This window comes from Microtus pennsylvanicus, chromosome 1 (genome assembly GCF_037038515.1).
Source record: "Microtus pennsylvanicus isolate mMicPen1 chromosome 1, mMicPen1.hap1, whole genome shotgun sequence".
Classification (NCBI taxonomy): Eukaryota; Metazoa; Chordata; class Mammalia; order Rodentia; family Cricetidae; genus Microtus; species Microtus pennsylvanicus.
This window is the reverse complement of record NC_134579.1, coordinates 167,719,629-167,735,926: the sequence shown is the minus strand read 5'-3', so window position 1 is coordinate 167,735,926 and position 16,298 is coordinate 167,719,629. Positions and strand designations below refer to the sequence as shown.

At 45.4% G+C, this 16,298-nt stretch overlaps 1 protein-coding gene and 1 pseudogene across 2 annotated transcripts; both read left to right on the top strand.

The window, feature by feature from the left end:
- Nucleotides 1-1,746: 1,746 nt before the first annotated feature.
- On the top strand, nucleotides 1,747-14,392 carry LOC142833598 (sodium-dependent glucose transporter 1A-like). Of its 2 annotated transcripts, XM_075945163.1 has the most exons (4): nucleotides 1,897-2,134; nucleotides 8,533-8,701; nucleotides 9,784-9,900; nucleotides 12,467-14,392. In XM_075945163.1, the coding sequence occupies exons 2-4, from the start codon at nucleotides 8,536-8,538 to the stop codon at nucleotides 13,459-13,461; spliced, it is 1,278 nt and encodes a 425-aa protein (XP_075801278.1). In that variant the 5' UTR covers nucleotides 1,897-2,134; nucleotides 8,533-8,535; the 3' UTR covers nucleotides 13,462-14,392. The 2 variants fall into 2 exon arrangements, with proteins under 2 accessions (XP_075801268.1, XP_075801278.1); XM_075945153.1 differs by lacking the exon at nucleotides 8,533-8,701 and having other exon boundaries at nucleotides 1,747-2,134.
- LOC142837743 (uncharacterized protein C9orf85 homolog pseudogene) lies at nucleotides 6,498-7,256 on the top strand (annotated as a pseudogene).
- Nucleotides 14,393-16,298: the final 1,906 nt, after the last annotated feature.

The window sequence follows — 16,298 nt, the reverse complement described above, 5'->3', positions numbered from 1 at the left end:
CAGAGAACAAATTCAGTCACTTTTAAACAGCAGGTTAAGGAAGCTAGAGATATTTAATTTTGAGGTAAAACCACTACTGTGTCAAGAAGTAAGCTCACCACTAGGACAGTTCATGGAGTTTCCCTAGAGTCCGCATTAACTTCGGTGAGGGAGGGAACGGAGTGAGACAGAGAGAGCTGACAGTCTGGGAAAGGAGATGGGGAGAAATGGAGTCACCAAAGGAGGACCCCAACATTGAAGGGCAGGTCCAGTGGGAATGACGGAGAGGGAAACAGGGGGATGGGAAACTGTGGCAATAAAAGGGAAGGCTGGATTTTAAGATTTTGAAGTCAAGCCTTTGCCAGAGATGATGTTTCGAGTGTTGGTGTTAAGCCTGTGGAAGTGAAGTTGTGCGGCAGTGGCGTGGATACTGAATCTTAGACCAAAGCCATTGACTGGAGCAGGGGCTGGGTGTCCAGGAATGATCTGGGAGGTCCACGGACAGCTGTGACATGCACAGACAAAGGTGGTAGAGACTCCAGCTCCTAAGAGAAAGGGGGCGGGGGAGGGCTTTGGAGTATGAGGGTGAACTCCTATCTTTGGAAGGACTCACAAAAACAGCTGACTTTGAAGTAGAGTTTCTAGAAACCTGAATTTTATTAACTTTTATATTTCTCTATAAGACACTGAGAACTTTCAATACTAACCTGACACTATTTATTTTAATTCTCAATTTAGGTTTAATCAATGAGTTATAATTATTCTGATTTCCCCTAAAAAAATTGTTTTATCCTGCTTAGAGCAAGCAACAAGTTGCAGTGATTTTTCTTTTCCTGATTTTCTCAATAGCCTGCGTGGTCACCATAATCTGGTATATAAATATCTGTTGGATTAAATGACATCACAGATTACAAAATTTTATGCTTCTGTAGTGTCATTAACCATAAATAATGATTTGCTCTGTAGTTAGAATTCAGCTAATAACAAGCAACCCTTGATAAGAGCAGGCAACTGGGTAATCTCCAGGAATAATGTTTTTTTATTAAAAAACAAACAAACAGCCCTTCCATTCTGGTTCTTGACCAATGCTATTATGTAGGAATGTTCTCAGCATAAGTCGTCAGTGCTGTAGAGAGCAAGGAGGTTTTCGGGTGGCTAGAACGTATTTGAAATAGATGTAAACACATCACATTGTTGGTTTGAGTAAAGCAAACCGAACAAAGTCACCCCCTCCTCCCCAGTAATGGCAGCTGACATTACTTTACTCAGCGATCATGGTGATCAATGTCAGGCTCCAGTCACTTGTGGGTATATTTGGTCTTGTGTGGGTTTGAAACCACAATTTTGAACCAATACGTGCGCCTTGAGCTATTTGGCTGTTGACGGGGCCAGTGACTGCTGACTGACCTTTGGCGAGCTGTAGGTTTTCTCTATGACTTTATTTATCCTTTCCTGACACCTAGCTATGGTGACAGAGGAGTGTGGCGAGGATCCCTATGGCTCCAGGAGCCTGTTCCAGAGCAAGTGATTGTAGCCTGAAAGCTGAATAGCAGACCGGAAGGGCTCAAGAGTGGACAGAAAGGCAGGGATGCGGTCATGTAAGGACGACCTCCGCTCCTGCGCATACCGGTTCCCTAAAGCTTAGCAGCACGCGCTGTTTAGGGACTGTTGCCAGGCTGCAGCTGCAGTTGTAGCTCAAACTCACAGAGAGTTCGGTTTCCTAGGCAACCACCATGACTTCCTGGACGACTCTCCCTATTGGTTGGCCAGAGCTTGACTCTGTCACGGGAACCCCGGCTATTTTGCAAGATGGAGAGTGAAGGTTCTGGGTGGCCAGCTGGGGCCAGGGTCGAAGTCCAGCCGCCGCAGGAGGTCCTGAGTCGGGACGGTCCCTGGGGGAAGGTAGAGCCTGGAGGAACCGAGCACAGAGCCCGGGAGGGTCCGCCCGCAGCAGGAGCTCTCCGCAGCCGCCAAGCTGGAACTAAACGTGAAGACCGGGAGCGCTGGGCCCGCGGCTGGTGCCCAGCGGCTCCACCAGGCGGAGACCCTGGCAGAGAGCAAGCCGGCCGCTGCGACCTCCTGGAGGAGTGGCCGGGCCAGGAGCGTGCTGCGCTGGTTCTCCACCGCGGTCCTGTATGCCGCCTTCCTGGGGCTGGTGAGAGCTGGGGCTGCACCCCTCCCAGAGTGACGTGCCAGCCTTGGGCAAGGGACCTGACCGTCCCTGCTGGACTCTCACCTTTGCTGCCTGCACGTTGTGTGACCTTGGGCATTTTAGTTAATCCGCTGGGGCTTTGTTTTCATCAACTAACACAATTTTAATCATGGTGGGTCACTGTCAAGAGCATGATTGATTTTGCATAAGATGCCCCCACCCGCATGGCCATCTTTGTCTGCTCCTCTGAGTACTGGGGAGACAGAAAAGAGGCTGCCAAGGTCTGTAGTCACTGCCCTTAATTATTATACAGAAAAATCTACTTTGGGGGGAATCTTCTCTTTCTGGTGCCTTGACTAAATTACGCCAAACAGTTGATTATACAGATGGGGAAATAATAACAAGAGAAAAAATTATTTTTCTCTACCATACCGGTAGCTGCTTAAGTGGCAGAGGCTGGTCCTCAACTCATCCCGTAGCTGATGATGGACCTTGAACTCCTGATCCTCCTGACCTCCACACAAGGTGCTGGGATAATGGGTGTGTGTCAGCATGTTCGGTCTGTGAAGAACAGTGGATGAACCCAGGGCTTTACGAAACCTAGGCAAGTACTCTAGCCATTAACTACATACCCATCCCCAAAGCTAAACACTCACAAACCAAGAACTCATACACTAACCAGAAACTATTAACTTGGAAGTGTGGGTCTTCTGAACCTTCCGTAAAGCATAACGAGTAAGCTCTTCACCTGTGTTCTACTGCAGACATTGCTGAAGTCTGTGCAATATTTTCTTTCCAACTGGTCCATATGACCATTTTAAGATTGGCTGTGGAGTTCTGACTTCCATTTGGACTCCACTTTCTTGATTTTGTTTGCAGCATCTGCTTTTTCCCCTTGTTCTTGTCATTTGAAAACCCGAAGGGTTTCCAAAATCTCCAAACCTACCAGCAGCTCACCGAAGCTCTGCCTGGCATCCTGCTGCTGACCTGCTCTGGGTGCGGGACGCTAGGCAGCTGTGAAAGAACACGGTAGGCAAAGACCCACCCCAAGCTCTGTTCATGCTCCTCCCTGCAGAGCCCTGCACATGTTGGAGCAAAGGTCTAAGGATGCCACCGAAACAAGCAACAACCCAGTGGCACCGAGAGATAGCGTCCCATCCTGAAAAAATCTGGACATAGCAGCCAGTGGTTCTGAGGGACCAGGGTCCCAACCTGAAAAAAATCTGGACATAGCAGCAGAAATGTCTCTTGTTTGAGAAACTACTCCAAAGTCCTTTAATTTACATGGCAAAAGCTCACAAGTAAGAGCCACCAACACAGGGTCATGCTTTTCTGCATTCAGACACACAGCAGACTGCCACAGGGGCTATAACTTGTCTTGATTGGAGACACTCACTTAATGACTGAACAGCATTTATGAGGGTGGGGATGGAACCTCTGGTATCCTTCTTCTTCACAAACATGAAATTGTTTAGGCACCTCCAGCAGCTCCTATACCCCAAATCCATCTCAAGCAGGTTCTCTGCAATGGAACGTAGCTCCCCAGAATGAAACAACCGCACTACCGAGTGGGCTAAGAGTGGACCACAGGCTCAGCGGTCAGGAAATCCCTCTCAGGAAGCAGATTAGCTCCTTGCTGCTTTCCAATGGTGGTGACTGTGAGCTCTCCATTTCCTTAATTCTTCTGGTGACAGGATCCATATGAGCTTAAACAACCGATGTAAATGAAGGACTGAGAGCTTTCATTTAGAGGGCTTTGCCTCCACCACGCTGTGTGCTTACATACTAAGTGCTAGCTGCTCCCATGAATACATCCTGTATCCCAGCCCTTCCCTGGAAAGTTTCCTTAGTGTGTGCAGGAGCATAGTTAGAGAAACAGTGGTATCCTTGTGAGGACGACGATGGGGGCACCAGGCTAGAGGAAAAGGAAAAAGGATAATGGTTTTGCAAAGACAGAGAAGATCTCTCCATGATCTTAGCAAAGTGACCCATCATTATAATGGTGTCTGCTTTCTGGGGAGAACTGTCCCTGGTCAACCTTTCCTTAAGGTGTCCAGCACAGGCACAATTAGAGCAGACAGGATCAGTCCCTCCCAGCTGAGAGATACAGATAGAAGACAGACAGCCCAGAAGTTTGCTGCAGAGAAAACCTGGAATGGCCCCTTCCAGTAGTGGAGGGGAGTAAGTTAATGGTGGTGTTTCTAAAAGCCCCATTTCCCAGATTCTAGATCATGGAAATCCTGGTTCACACCAGTTGGTGGGTGGAAGGGGCTTTTTTTCAACCTAGAGAAAATATACTTTGCTGGAATCCCATAAAACTGACTAGCGAGTAATGTTATAGCTTATGAGAGGGCAAGATCTGCAAGTGTCTATAAGTTAGGGTGCAGCTCTTTTTAAAAAGGCATTACTCATGTTGTATGGGAATGCCTTATGTATTTATGTATATCAGAGTCCTGAGTCTCTGTGGGCGTCAAGTGAACGAATCCATCCACAAGGGTTTAAGGCATGACGCTTCTGGGAACATATCACTTAAGGCTTTTATTGTCTCCACCAAAATTAAGGGATTGACAAAGCAAACACTGGGTAGGAGCCTCATTTCCTAGCGATCCCCTGCTGCTCGGTTGTGTTCCGGTCATTTCAGCTCTACACGCTGAGTCTTGGAGCGCAGAGCTTTTGCTGGTGCCAGCTTTAAAGACTCAGCAGGCACCGGGCGGACATCCAAGCTGCCCCTGGGACCACGCATGGCAATGGATTTCCATCACCTTAAACACCAGTTTTCTTTTCCACTTAGGTGCCTAAAATTGTTCATTAACTAGATTATGTAGGAAATTAGACTTGGATCGCTCTTGTGGAGCTCGTTCAAACCGCACAGTTTAACAATCTCTCCACTGGCGGCTACTTCGCATGAAAATCCGCCAGGTCATTTCCTGGGTACTTATTTCTTCTTGTGCTCACTGCTTGCTGGGTTAAACATCACCTTGATGTTTATGAGCCACTGGTTTCTTCATTAGAAGTCGAGAATTCCTCCCCAGCCCAATGGAGCGACCTTAAAGCTACAGAATCCTGTACTTGACAGAGTCTCTGCCCTTGATGCCAAACTGATGGTGGCTTGGTAAAGACCCCTCCCCCTAAACGGTTAACTGTAGGTGACAAGACTTCAAGTGGACAAAGACCTGTGAGAGTTGCAATAGTGATGCACTTGGCGAGAAAAGTCGTCTCTGTTCATGACCTGCAGCTTTTATGAGGTGGATCTTGTGTTGTCGTGTTGACCAAAACTCATGCTCTGTTTGATCCTCCTGACAGCCAGGACTACAGGCAGGGCTGCTCGGCCTGACTCCTGCATATAACACAGATAATAATTAGGATTATTATTGATGATGTTCTACGAGGACTTGTATTTTTATGAATGTTATATAATTTCTGAGACCCAAGAACAATAACACACCCCTATGAAAATAACTGAAAAGTATAGCATTACTTACTTTTTAGCAATGTTTTCCATGTAATTTAATATAAAAACAAGCCCAATTATTTTAATGTCTCTATTTTTGTAAGAGAATTATCTTTTTGAGATATTTCAAGCATCCATCAGAAAACCTGCAAATTAATTAATTCATGTTCAAGAAAAATATTTGAAAACTAGTGAGATTGATCCTCAGTTAATATTTTTCCGTAAGATCTGGATTTGGTTTTCAATATCCACATGGCAGCTCAGATGTGATACATATTACACGCCAAAGTTACATGCCTGTAACCCCAGTTCTAGGGGATCAAACATTCTCTTCTGACATCTCAGGACACTAGACATGTATTTTGTTCACAGACAAGTAAGGAGGGAAAACACCCATACTCTTAAAATTTAACAGAAAAGAAATATTTAATCTGATTTGACTTGGGGAACTTCAGCAAAATTTCAAAGGTTTAAAATGCTTATTCAAGATCAGATCACAGGTTAAGGACATCTCTCTTCAACCAAAGCGACGTTAGCGCCTCAAAGGCAAATGTGAAAACTCTCATTGTTGGTTAACTTAGCTCTTTGCAGGATACTCAGTTTCTGAAGGAACAAAAATTTAATAGCTAACGTGTGGAGCACAGGAAAAGCGGGGATCCCTGCTTCCTAGGCCAACCATTTCCAGTTTAAAGTACAGTCCTCCACAATCTCTTCCTAAGCCCCAGTGCTGACGGAGAAGGAGGCTGTAGTTATAGAGTTAATGTACCGCTATTTAAAAGACCAAAAGGGCCAGCCAGCATGTAAGAACACCTTATTTATTGTTTTAACAGCAACATAAAATTGTAGCTTTGCAGTGAACTTTAGATACTAATGCTCAATATTTAGAAAAATTTCTAATCTCAGTAACGATGGTCACATGTCCACAACCTTCTTATCTGTTCTTATCTCTTCAGTTCAGTTCAGTGTTCTTATCTGGTGAGTTCCCAGAAAGGCCCTGTGGGTCAGTCCAGGGCCCCAAAGGACCAGGATACATTTACCTAAAAAAATAAAAATTAAAAAAAACAAGTTAGATGAAAGTGTTCAGACCAAGAAACTAAGGCAAAACTTCATGGCGGAGCATGTCAGCGCTGCAAAGAAGTCCCTGAACACGTGTAAAGGACAGCAAATACAAGCCACTGTCACAGCCTAAGGAGGGGGTTACATGTTTACAACAGGCAGTGAAGGACTCTTACGAATGTGTGGACCAGGTGCCTGTGAGCTTGAAGCTTGTGCAAAATGTGGAAAGAAAGAAGCCGCTGTCATTCTGTTTAATAAAGAACCAGGAACTTCAGCAGTGACTGAAACTCAAGGCTCCATCCATATCAGACGCCACAAGGGAAGGAAGACGGTGGGGAGGATTTAGATGCTGACCCTGACTCGGCTGATGAAGATGGACTCGCTCAGGCGGCTGACGGCTCAGAGTCTGCTGCAGAGGGCTCAGCAAACACCAACATCAGAATGAGGGAGTCAGAAAGGCTGTCAAAGTAGGCAGAACTGACTCGTGAGCAGTAGAAATTATTTATAGCATTTGAATAACAAACCAGCTTGCATATACAGAATATGTGTGCTAACACTTACGGTGGCGTGCTGTATAATCTACGGAAATTGTTTAGAGAAACCTATTACCTAATGTCAAGTCATTCAGTGAGAACCGGTGATTGTGTCAGACTATTTCCTGGGAAACTGAGATGAGGAGGGCACAGCAAGCGCATTGCCATTGCCTGACCTCAGGTGTGCGACTCCCTGAGCATAAGGCCCCTTACATCTTACTAAGAAAACCTTTTGTTTTTATACAGACATTCACACACACATACACACATAAAACATGTGTAGTGAATTTCCTTCAAAAATATTTTCATTTTATTGGTATTTTTGAGACAAGGTTTTTCTGTAAAACCCTGGCTGTCCTGGAGACTGGCCTCAAATACAGAGATCCGCCTGCCTCTGCCTCCTGAGCGCTGGGATTAAAGGTGTATGACACCACATCCTGGTAAAATATTTCTGTATATTTCATACCAATGTTTTTACCTTTTCCTAGTTTGGAAATATATACTCAGAAAAATGTGTGGACTATATAATTAATAACTAGAAAGGGAAATCCAGCATTCATATCAAGTGTATACATGGTCTGTATCATGAGGTTCTTTCTCATAAGCTTATCCTCCCCACAATTCCATGGTTCTGAATCCTCACTCTGTGGCCTGTGTTTCCACTTACAGACAGTGCAGGTTAGCTTTGTGTGATTATTGAAATCTGTGTTTTTGTGTTTAAAACCCCAAAGCTACAGAAAAGCAGGTAGGTTGAACAATGAACTTTCTCACATTCTGTACATAGATAGCCAGTTTCAGTGTTCTATTATGTTTTCTTGGTGTCCTTATCTCCATGTATGTGTATACATGTACAAATGTGTGTATAGATTTCCTGAACCATTAAAATGAATGTGAAACCCTGGTTTTGGAAAAAAGAAAAATATGCAAATCATTTCACAACTAAGTCATACGGAATACAGCTTAAGAGAAAGAACTGAGAAAATGAAGAATTCTGTAATTTTTATATTGGAAATGGAGGTCCATATTCGTAAGCTCAGTGCCTGGAGGGCAGGAGGACCAGGAGTTCGAGGCCGTTCTTGGCTACACTCAGAGTTTGAGGCCAGCCTGAGCTGCAGAAAACACTATCTCAAATTAGTATATAATGTTTTAAAAATTGAAGGCTGCACCTGGATAAAACCCAGATGACCACGTTGCTCTTGCAACAATTGTATTGCCATTGCAGATCTTCCTGAACTGAAGTCTTAAAGTAACCACTGTCTCTCATCGCCCACTCCTTTTATGGGAGAACAATCTGTTACCACTCTTTTCAGACATTGTTTTAATTATTGTAAATGCAAAGCTTCTGTCTTTTGAAATTTTAGGGAATGAGTGTTGCTATACTGGGACCCACATTTCAAGATCTGGCAGCGAACGTGAACAGAAATATCAGCGGCCTGTCTCTCATTTTTGTGGGCCGGGCCTCTGGGTTCTTGTGTGGCACCATGATTGGTGGGGTTCTCTTTGACCACACGAACCAGTTCTTTCTTTTGGGTGAGTAAACACCAACCTCCGCTGTTCTCTGCCTGTCCTGACTTTATACCCTGGCTCTTCGTGTGACAGGCACCGCCTGCAGAGTGCTGACAACAGAAGCAGCCAGTGCCAGGGCGTCTTCCCTGGCAGCTGGGCTTCTAGACTCCCTGCCCTTACCTGGGCAGCTGGAAGGAGTCTGGAAACCTGATTGGCCCTGGGGAGCGAGCGCTGGCCCCCTGAACAGGGCTGACCTTTACTGCAATGTTGGCTCTGCTCCAGGCTCACACACTGGCTGACCATGAAGCTCTGCTTTTCTGGGGGTAGGACAGGGTTTTGGGGACACAGGGGTCAGAATGGGTTCCTGGAACCTGGCCAGGCTCTGTGCATTCAGGATTGAACAAGAAAGGGCGGGAGGTTGTGGGTGAAATGACGTAGACTATGTTGTGTCCTAGTCACCCAGTGTCCCTGAGGAACCTAGACTGTCCCTTCCATACCTGAAAAGACGGCAAAGCTCTCAGCATAATGTTCCCAACAAATTGGCACAATTAATGGGGATTTAGATGATGTTGTAAGACACAGAGCAAGGGAACTGAGTTACTTCCGGTTAATAAATAAGGGATTCTTCTTCTACTTCCTCCCTGTTTCCCCGGGCAATTAATTTACGAGCATAAGCAGAAACTTATATGGAAAAAAAAATTGTTAGCCACATCTAAAATTTCTCCAAGTTTCTTTAATGTGTGACAATAAGGAAATGATTTCTGATCTGTATCCTTTGCCAAAAACCATGGCTTTGCGGTATAAATTATTATGAGCATTAATGGTATGACAAATCTGCTTAGGTCATAAGTTACAAAGGCCTCAGAGAATTTACACGATTTTACATAACCAGTTTAGAAACCACTACTCTCAGTGGAAACTGAATGTAATTTTTGTACTCTTATAGGTTTGATTATCCTCAGGGATATAGTTTTTTTATAACTCACTTTATTTTTTAAATATTAAAGTTTTTTTTGCAGGGACTCATGCATGCTAGACAAGCATGCATTCCACTACTGACCCATGTTTCCAGCTCCTACAGCTGAATTTCTTGCCTTTCTTCCCAGGAGTGGCAATGGTGGCAACGGCAGTGGGCCTTTATCTCATCCCTTTCTGCAAGACAGCAGTCTTACTGATGGTCACCATGTCTGTCTTTGGGGCTTCCGTTGGCGTTGTGGATACAGGTGTGTGAAGTGTCACCTCTCGGGTGGGAACCCCACTAGGAAAGTACAGCAGATGATATCAACTGTCCCTGGCATACTTTTGAAATGACACAGTACTGACTTGGTCATGGGGTCACTCAGAGGGAACACCCTTGTAGCAGCTGCACTTGGGGCTGGTCTGGCATTGGTTATGAACAGATATCTATACGATTGGACTAAACGTCTTCGTTCTCTGAGAGACTGATTTGCAGGAGCTACCCTGGGAACGGCCATCTGTGGTTGCAGTGTGGCTGAAGTGAGCTTGAGTCTGGGGGTTAAAATTTATCTTTGTAAAACAAGTAGGAAGAGCTGGTGGTTTAGATCCAGCCCGGGGCCATCCCTTGGCTGAGAAAGCAGAGAGGCAGACTTACAGTTAAGCAGACCTGACTTACCGAGCTAAGAGAAACTGTGCTGCTTGCTTTCTTTCTTGTTATTTTCTCCTAGAAGTTCTAAATCTCCAAAGTGATAGCTTTTCCATTTGTTAATATCTATTTGAAAACCTACAAAGTACCACACACTATGTGGACTTTCCTTTAGTTCCTACTCTCTAGATCTCCCTTGATATTCTTTTTTTTTTCATTTCATTGACATTAGATTTGGTTTTTTTCCCACACAATATACCCTGATTACATTTTCCTCTCTCTACTCCTCCCAGTTCCTCCCTGCCACCTCTCTCATCCAGTCTTACTCCCTTTCTGTCTGTCATTAGAAAAAAAAACAAGTTCCTAAGGGATAATAAAATAATATATATAAGAATATATGTTAAAAGGAAAATCTACACACCAGAACTTGACAAAACAAACAAACCTAGGGAATAGAGCCCAAGAGAAGGCACAAGTAGCAGAGACCCACTTGTTCCCACACTCAAGGATCCCATCAAAACACTAAACTGGCAGTCATAACACATATGAGAAGGACCTGGTATGATGGTCTGTCCTGTCTCTTTTAAGAGACAAGCCACACACACACACCCATCTGCTGAGGCAAGCTGATCTTCAACTTCCAGCCTGAGTTCTCCCCTTTTTCCATCTCCCTCTCAAAGAGGCAGCTTCTGTCTCTCTCCCTTCTCTCTCCCTTCCTCCCTCTCTCTCCCTCCCTCCCTCCTTTCATCCCTCACTCCCCCTCTCTCTCCATTCCCCCCTCTCCCCCCTCTTCTTCCCTCTCTGGTCTTCTCCCCTTCCCTACCATAACCCACTAAATAAATATCCAACCTAACTCTGCATGGCATGCCTATCCATCTGTCTCTTGCCCGCCCAGGACTAGCCACCTTTGGAGATGTGTGGCGTGGTCTCATGGTGTGCCCATATATCTGTCTTTCCTCATGGTCTCCTGCACTGTCCCTGCCTGGGACTGGCTGCTCTCAGGACTCCCTGCCCGCTGCCTGCTGCTGCTCTGGGGACCTGCAGCATTTTACTTTCACATTACACCTGGTGCAGATGTGTGCATGGTGTGTGCATGCTGCCTCAGTCTCTGAGTTCAGATGAGCTTTGCTCAAGCTAATTTAGAGACCCTTGTTCTCTTGGTGTCCTCCATCCCCTATGGCTCTTACACTCTTTCTGCCTCTTCTTCAGCTGGGTTCCCTGAGTTCTAAGAGGGGGAGTTTGATGGAGACATTATCTAGGGCTTAGTCTTCCAAAGTCGGTCAGTCAGTCTGCCTGTCTGCCTGCCTTCATGCGTGCATGCATACATGTGACGTGTGTGTGTGTGTGTGTGTGTGTGAGAGAGAGAGAGAGAGAGAGAGAGAGAGAGAGAGAGAGAGAGAGAGATCGCTGTCTGTGGGTCTCTGTGTTTGTACCCACCTGATGCAGGAAGCTCCTCTGATGATAGCCAAGCAACACACTGATCTGCTTCTCTAGATGGAATGTTCCTTGATGTACTAATGTAACAGTAACACCATTAGTGTTTTATAACTCAGGTATCATTTGGTCGTGGAGTTACAAAGTAGAAACATATGCTTATCTCAAAGTAACTGGTTAAAATAAAAAACCAAAGGCTTGTTGCTTAAAGTTTGCCCCCTTGTCAGGGTTTAGGCAGTGTTGTGTGGATTCCGAAAGACGGGCCGCTGGTTTCCCGTAGCTGGAGCACCAGAGCCTAGATCACTTGGGTTCCTGGTGGAGTGTTTGCATTTCTTCTATCCACCATGTTCAAGTGGTTTCCAGACAGCTTTGTCATTTGGCCTCTATTGGATGATAAACATTTTCCTAGTCAACACATATGTTCCAAACACTTGTAACGAATAGGTCTATAGCATTATTCCCCAGTGTGGTGTGGGCCTGTGTATAACGGCCCTTTGCTTGTTTGTGTACCTGGTTCCAGAGGGCAGTGCTTTTCCAGCTTGAAGCTTTCCACGTATGAGTTGAGATATCACAACACACAGTTTTTTGCTGTTCATGGATGAGGTCCTTAATCAGAATCACTTGGGGCTAATGTCACGCCATTCCTACCGTGTGACACAGGCTCAGCCGCTTTATCATAGTAATGGCCTGTTGAGATTTCCCTGCACTGTCTGACAATTTAACTTGAACCTTTCCCCATGTTTCACTGGCAGGTGCAAATGTCCTCATCTTGGCTCTTTGGGGGGACAAAGCAGCCCCACACATGCAGGCCTTGCACTTCAGCTTCGCCTTGGGTGCTGTCCTCGCTCCCCTGCTGGCTAAATTGGCCTGGAGTACCTCAGAATCCACTCAGAACCACACAGAGTCTGCCTTTGACCCTCTAATGCTGAACCGATCATCTGAAGCCACCTCAGACTCTCTGTTTGCGGTACCCGAGAACATGAATCTGCTGTGGGCTTATGTTTCCACTGGCACCTATATTTTAGTAGTTTCTGTCTTTTTCTTTGGTCTGTTTTGTATTAAACACTCAAGGCAGAGAAAAACCACAGATTCTGCTCAGGGTGCTCGAAGAGCTAAATATCACAGGACCTTGCTCTGTCTCCTCTTTGTCTTCTTCTTCTTTTATGTTGGAGCTGAGATAACATTTGGTTCTTACCTATTTTCCTTCGCCACCACCCATGTTGGCATGAAAGAAAGCGAAGCAGCCGGCTTGAACTCCGTCTTCTGGGGGACCTTTGCAGCCTGCAGGGGCCTGGCCATTTTCTTTGCAACATTCTTACAGCCTGGAACCATGATTGTGTTGAGCAACGTTGGCAGCCTTGTCTCATCTTTCTTTCTGGTCCTTTTTGACAAGAGCCCTCTCTGCCTCTGGATTGCGACTGCTGTGTATGGAGCCTCAATGGCAACCACATTTCCCAGTGGAGTTTCCTGGATTGAGCAGTACACCAGCCTAAGTGGGAAGTCTGCAGCATTCTTCGTAATTGGTGCCTCTCTAGGAGATATGGCGATTCCTGCAGTCATCGGAATTCTTCAAGGACGCTACCCAGACCTGCCAGTGATTCTGTACGTTTGTTTTGCATCAGCCATATTCACTGGAGTTATATTTCCCGTGATGTATAAATTAGCTACCTTACCTCTGGAACGCCAGCGCAAAGGAAAAAGAAAAGGCGAGGACCAGAAAGCTTTGTCCACTAGTTCTAGACTGTGAGCAAGAGACTAAACAGGAAGATGGGAAAAAAAAAACAACAATGAAATAGATTTTGAAGTGGTTGAAATAAGTGACCCAACGAGGCCATCTTTAATGGGGTCATTTAGAGATGTTCTCTTGAAGGGGCCCTTCTGCTCAGTCCTCTGCAGTAAATAAAGGCAACCCCTTGACACACTCCAGACAAAAAGGATGTATACTTAGAGAGGAAGAATTCCTTAAGGACTTCACTGAATAAAGAGTTCAATCATCGGGAGAGTGAGGATTTTTCAATACCTGCTGGCATTCATGCTTTCTGGGTCTACTTATAGAGAAAGCTAAAGAATTTAGAAACACGTTCTGTGATTCTCAGTCATCCATAAGATCTTGCTAGGAGATTCGTTCTGACAGATGCATACACAGGTAATGTTGATGGTTGCCACCTTTCAGAGCACGTAAAGACGGTTGGGTTGGGAAGCTGCGGGGTGTGCCAACAGCAGACAGATGTGCTCAACAGTGATCACCCACCTGTGTTCTGCCAGGTGTTCTGGGAGTGTTCTTCTGAAGGTATCCTTGTAAGAGTCCGACATTTCCACAGCTGTTGTAGGGCTGGGTCACAGAGTACCAGGGGCAATGGCTCGTTTCAGGTTTTTATTTCTACAAGGGAAACACAGAGCAAGGTTTAAGTTATGTGTGGCTTCTCAACATAACTCTGCCTCTCAGGTCTGCCCTGAGGCACTCAGCACAGGTCTCTGTGTCCTCTCCAGATCCTGAATTTCTATAAAGGAAGATGAGATGACTCCCAAATTGAAAATCTATGTATCATGAAGTTTTTGTGAGATGTCTCCTAGACAAGCTCTAGCTTGCTCGTCAATGCAAATTCTGAGTGAAACAGAGATGATCAAAAACTTAATTAAGAATGTGATACTAATTGCATGTGCTGTTTAATGTACTCAAGGCCAAATATAAATAGCCTTTTGAAAAATACAGTGTTGTAAGAGGCTGCTCATTTGTCCCAGCTGCCCAGAACCGAAGTAACCACACAGAAACTGTATTAGTTAAATCACTACTTGGCCCATTAGCTCTAACTTCTTACTAGCTAACTCTTACATCTTAATTTAGCCCATTTCTAGTAATTCTGTGTATCACTGTGTGGCTGTGGCTTACCGGCAAATTCCAACTGGTGTCTGTCTCTGACGGGGCTACATGGCTTCTCTCTGACTCCACCTCCTTCCAGCATTAGCTCTACTCTGCCCTATCACAGGCCTAAGACAGTTTCTTTATTAACCAATGGTACTCACAGGCTACAGAGGGGAATCCCACATCAATACTGTTTTCAGTGCAGAGTTGAATGTACCATAAGGGACACCCTCCATACTGCTAACAATTCTGAAATCAGGATACACTTTACAATAAATGATCATTTGACATTGGGACAAAGTTACTCAACAATGTTGTCTCATATACACATATAAAATACTGATCTGTCCTCTGTTGAATCTAGTGCAAAATGTTCAGTTACATTTCAGTAGTCTTGAACATCTGAAGTATTTCTCGGAAGTCCATGTTCAGGCTCTGAGACTCAAGGCAAACGAGTAGCCGTGAGCTTTCCTAAAGATTGAAAGAGACGGGCATGGTAGCTCATGGTGCCATGAGCTTTGTGCCAGCCTGAAATACAGTGAGACCCTGTTTTTAAGAAAATGAAAAGAAAGTCACCTACTTCCAAACTACAATGCCAGGGAAGTCACATTCACATCTCCTCCAACAGGAGAATAAAAATAGTGAGACCCCAAGACAGACCCACAAAGGAAGAAACGGCATCTGAGTAGAACAGGGCATGCTGAGGGCCCGTATCCTGGATTTGCTGTTTGTAAGGCACGTGCTCACTCTGACTGGGCCTGTTCACTGCCTACAGCTTGGCTTATGTCCTGGCCTTGGCAGTCTGCATTCCTGTGGAATCCTTGATAGCTTTGCCTTCTTCCTGCAGCTTCATGTGGCTGTCCTGTAAGAGACTTCCTGTGAGCATTCCGATCCTTCTGCCCGTACCCCAGCCTCCTGGGACTTCCTTTGAAATGTTGGGGGAGGCCCAGGATCCCCATTTCTCTTTCATTCCATATGCTTGCACAATCAGCATCTCGCGGCTGCTGCTGAGTTTGCTGTCTTTGTGAGCTATGCCTCAGTCCCATGGACCCAGGCTGCGGCAGCTTCTCTGTGTCTTGCTGACTGAATGGGATTTTTAGTTCCTTTTTCTGTTGCTGTCATAAAATGCCTGACTAAAGCAATGCGCAGAAGAGAGTATTTATTCCTGCTCACAGTTTGTGGGTTTGACCTGCCATGGCTGAAGAGTGGTGTCGGGGCAGAGACAAAGGATCAGGCTCTAAGAAAGAGGTCAATATTGTCCCCTCCCCCATCTAGGCAAGCCCATCCCCAAGGGGAAATGGCATACCCCTAAAAGGCCCCCAAAACTTCATAAAGTCACCCATCCTCTTGATCAGGGAGGCTGTGGAGACCTCAGAGAGCAGTCTGAAGGGGAACTGGCCTCAGTGCTTCCAAGGGGCTTGAGACCCTGACCCACCTGTCCCCAAAGGTGGTACAAATGGTAAAAGAAAAGGCTAAGAAAGGGACTCTTGTAGGTCCCTAAGAGTCATCCCAAGGACCCTCAATCGATATGAGTGGTAAGAGGGAAATCAATTGGTTTGTGGCCACCTACATGACCTGAAACACTCTGCAGGAAAGTGACTGGGGTAGAGCAATTAGCAATCATAGCAGTGAGCTAGAATAGGTTTCCTTTTTTTTTTTATTAAAGATTTCTGTCTCCTCCCCTGATGGAGGAAGGTCATTGGTTAATTAATAAAGAAACT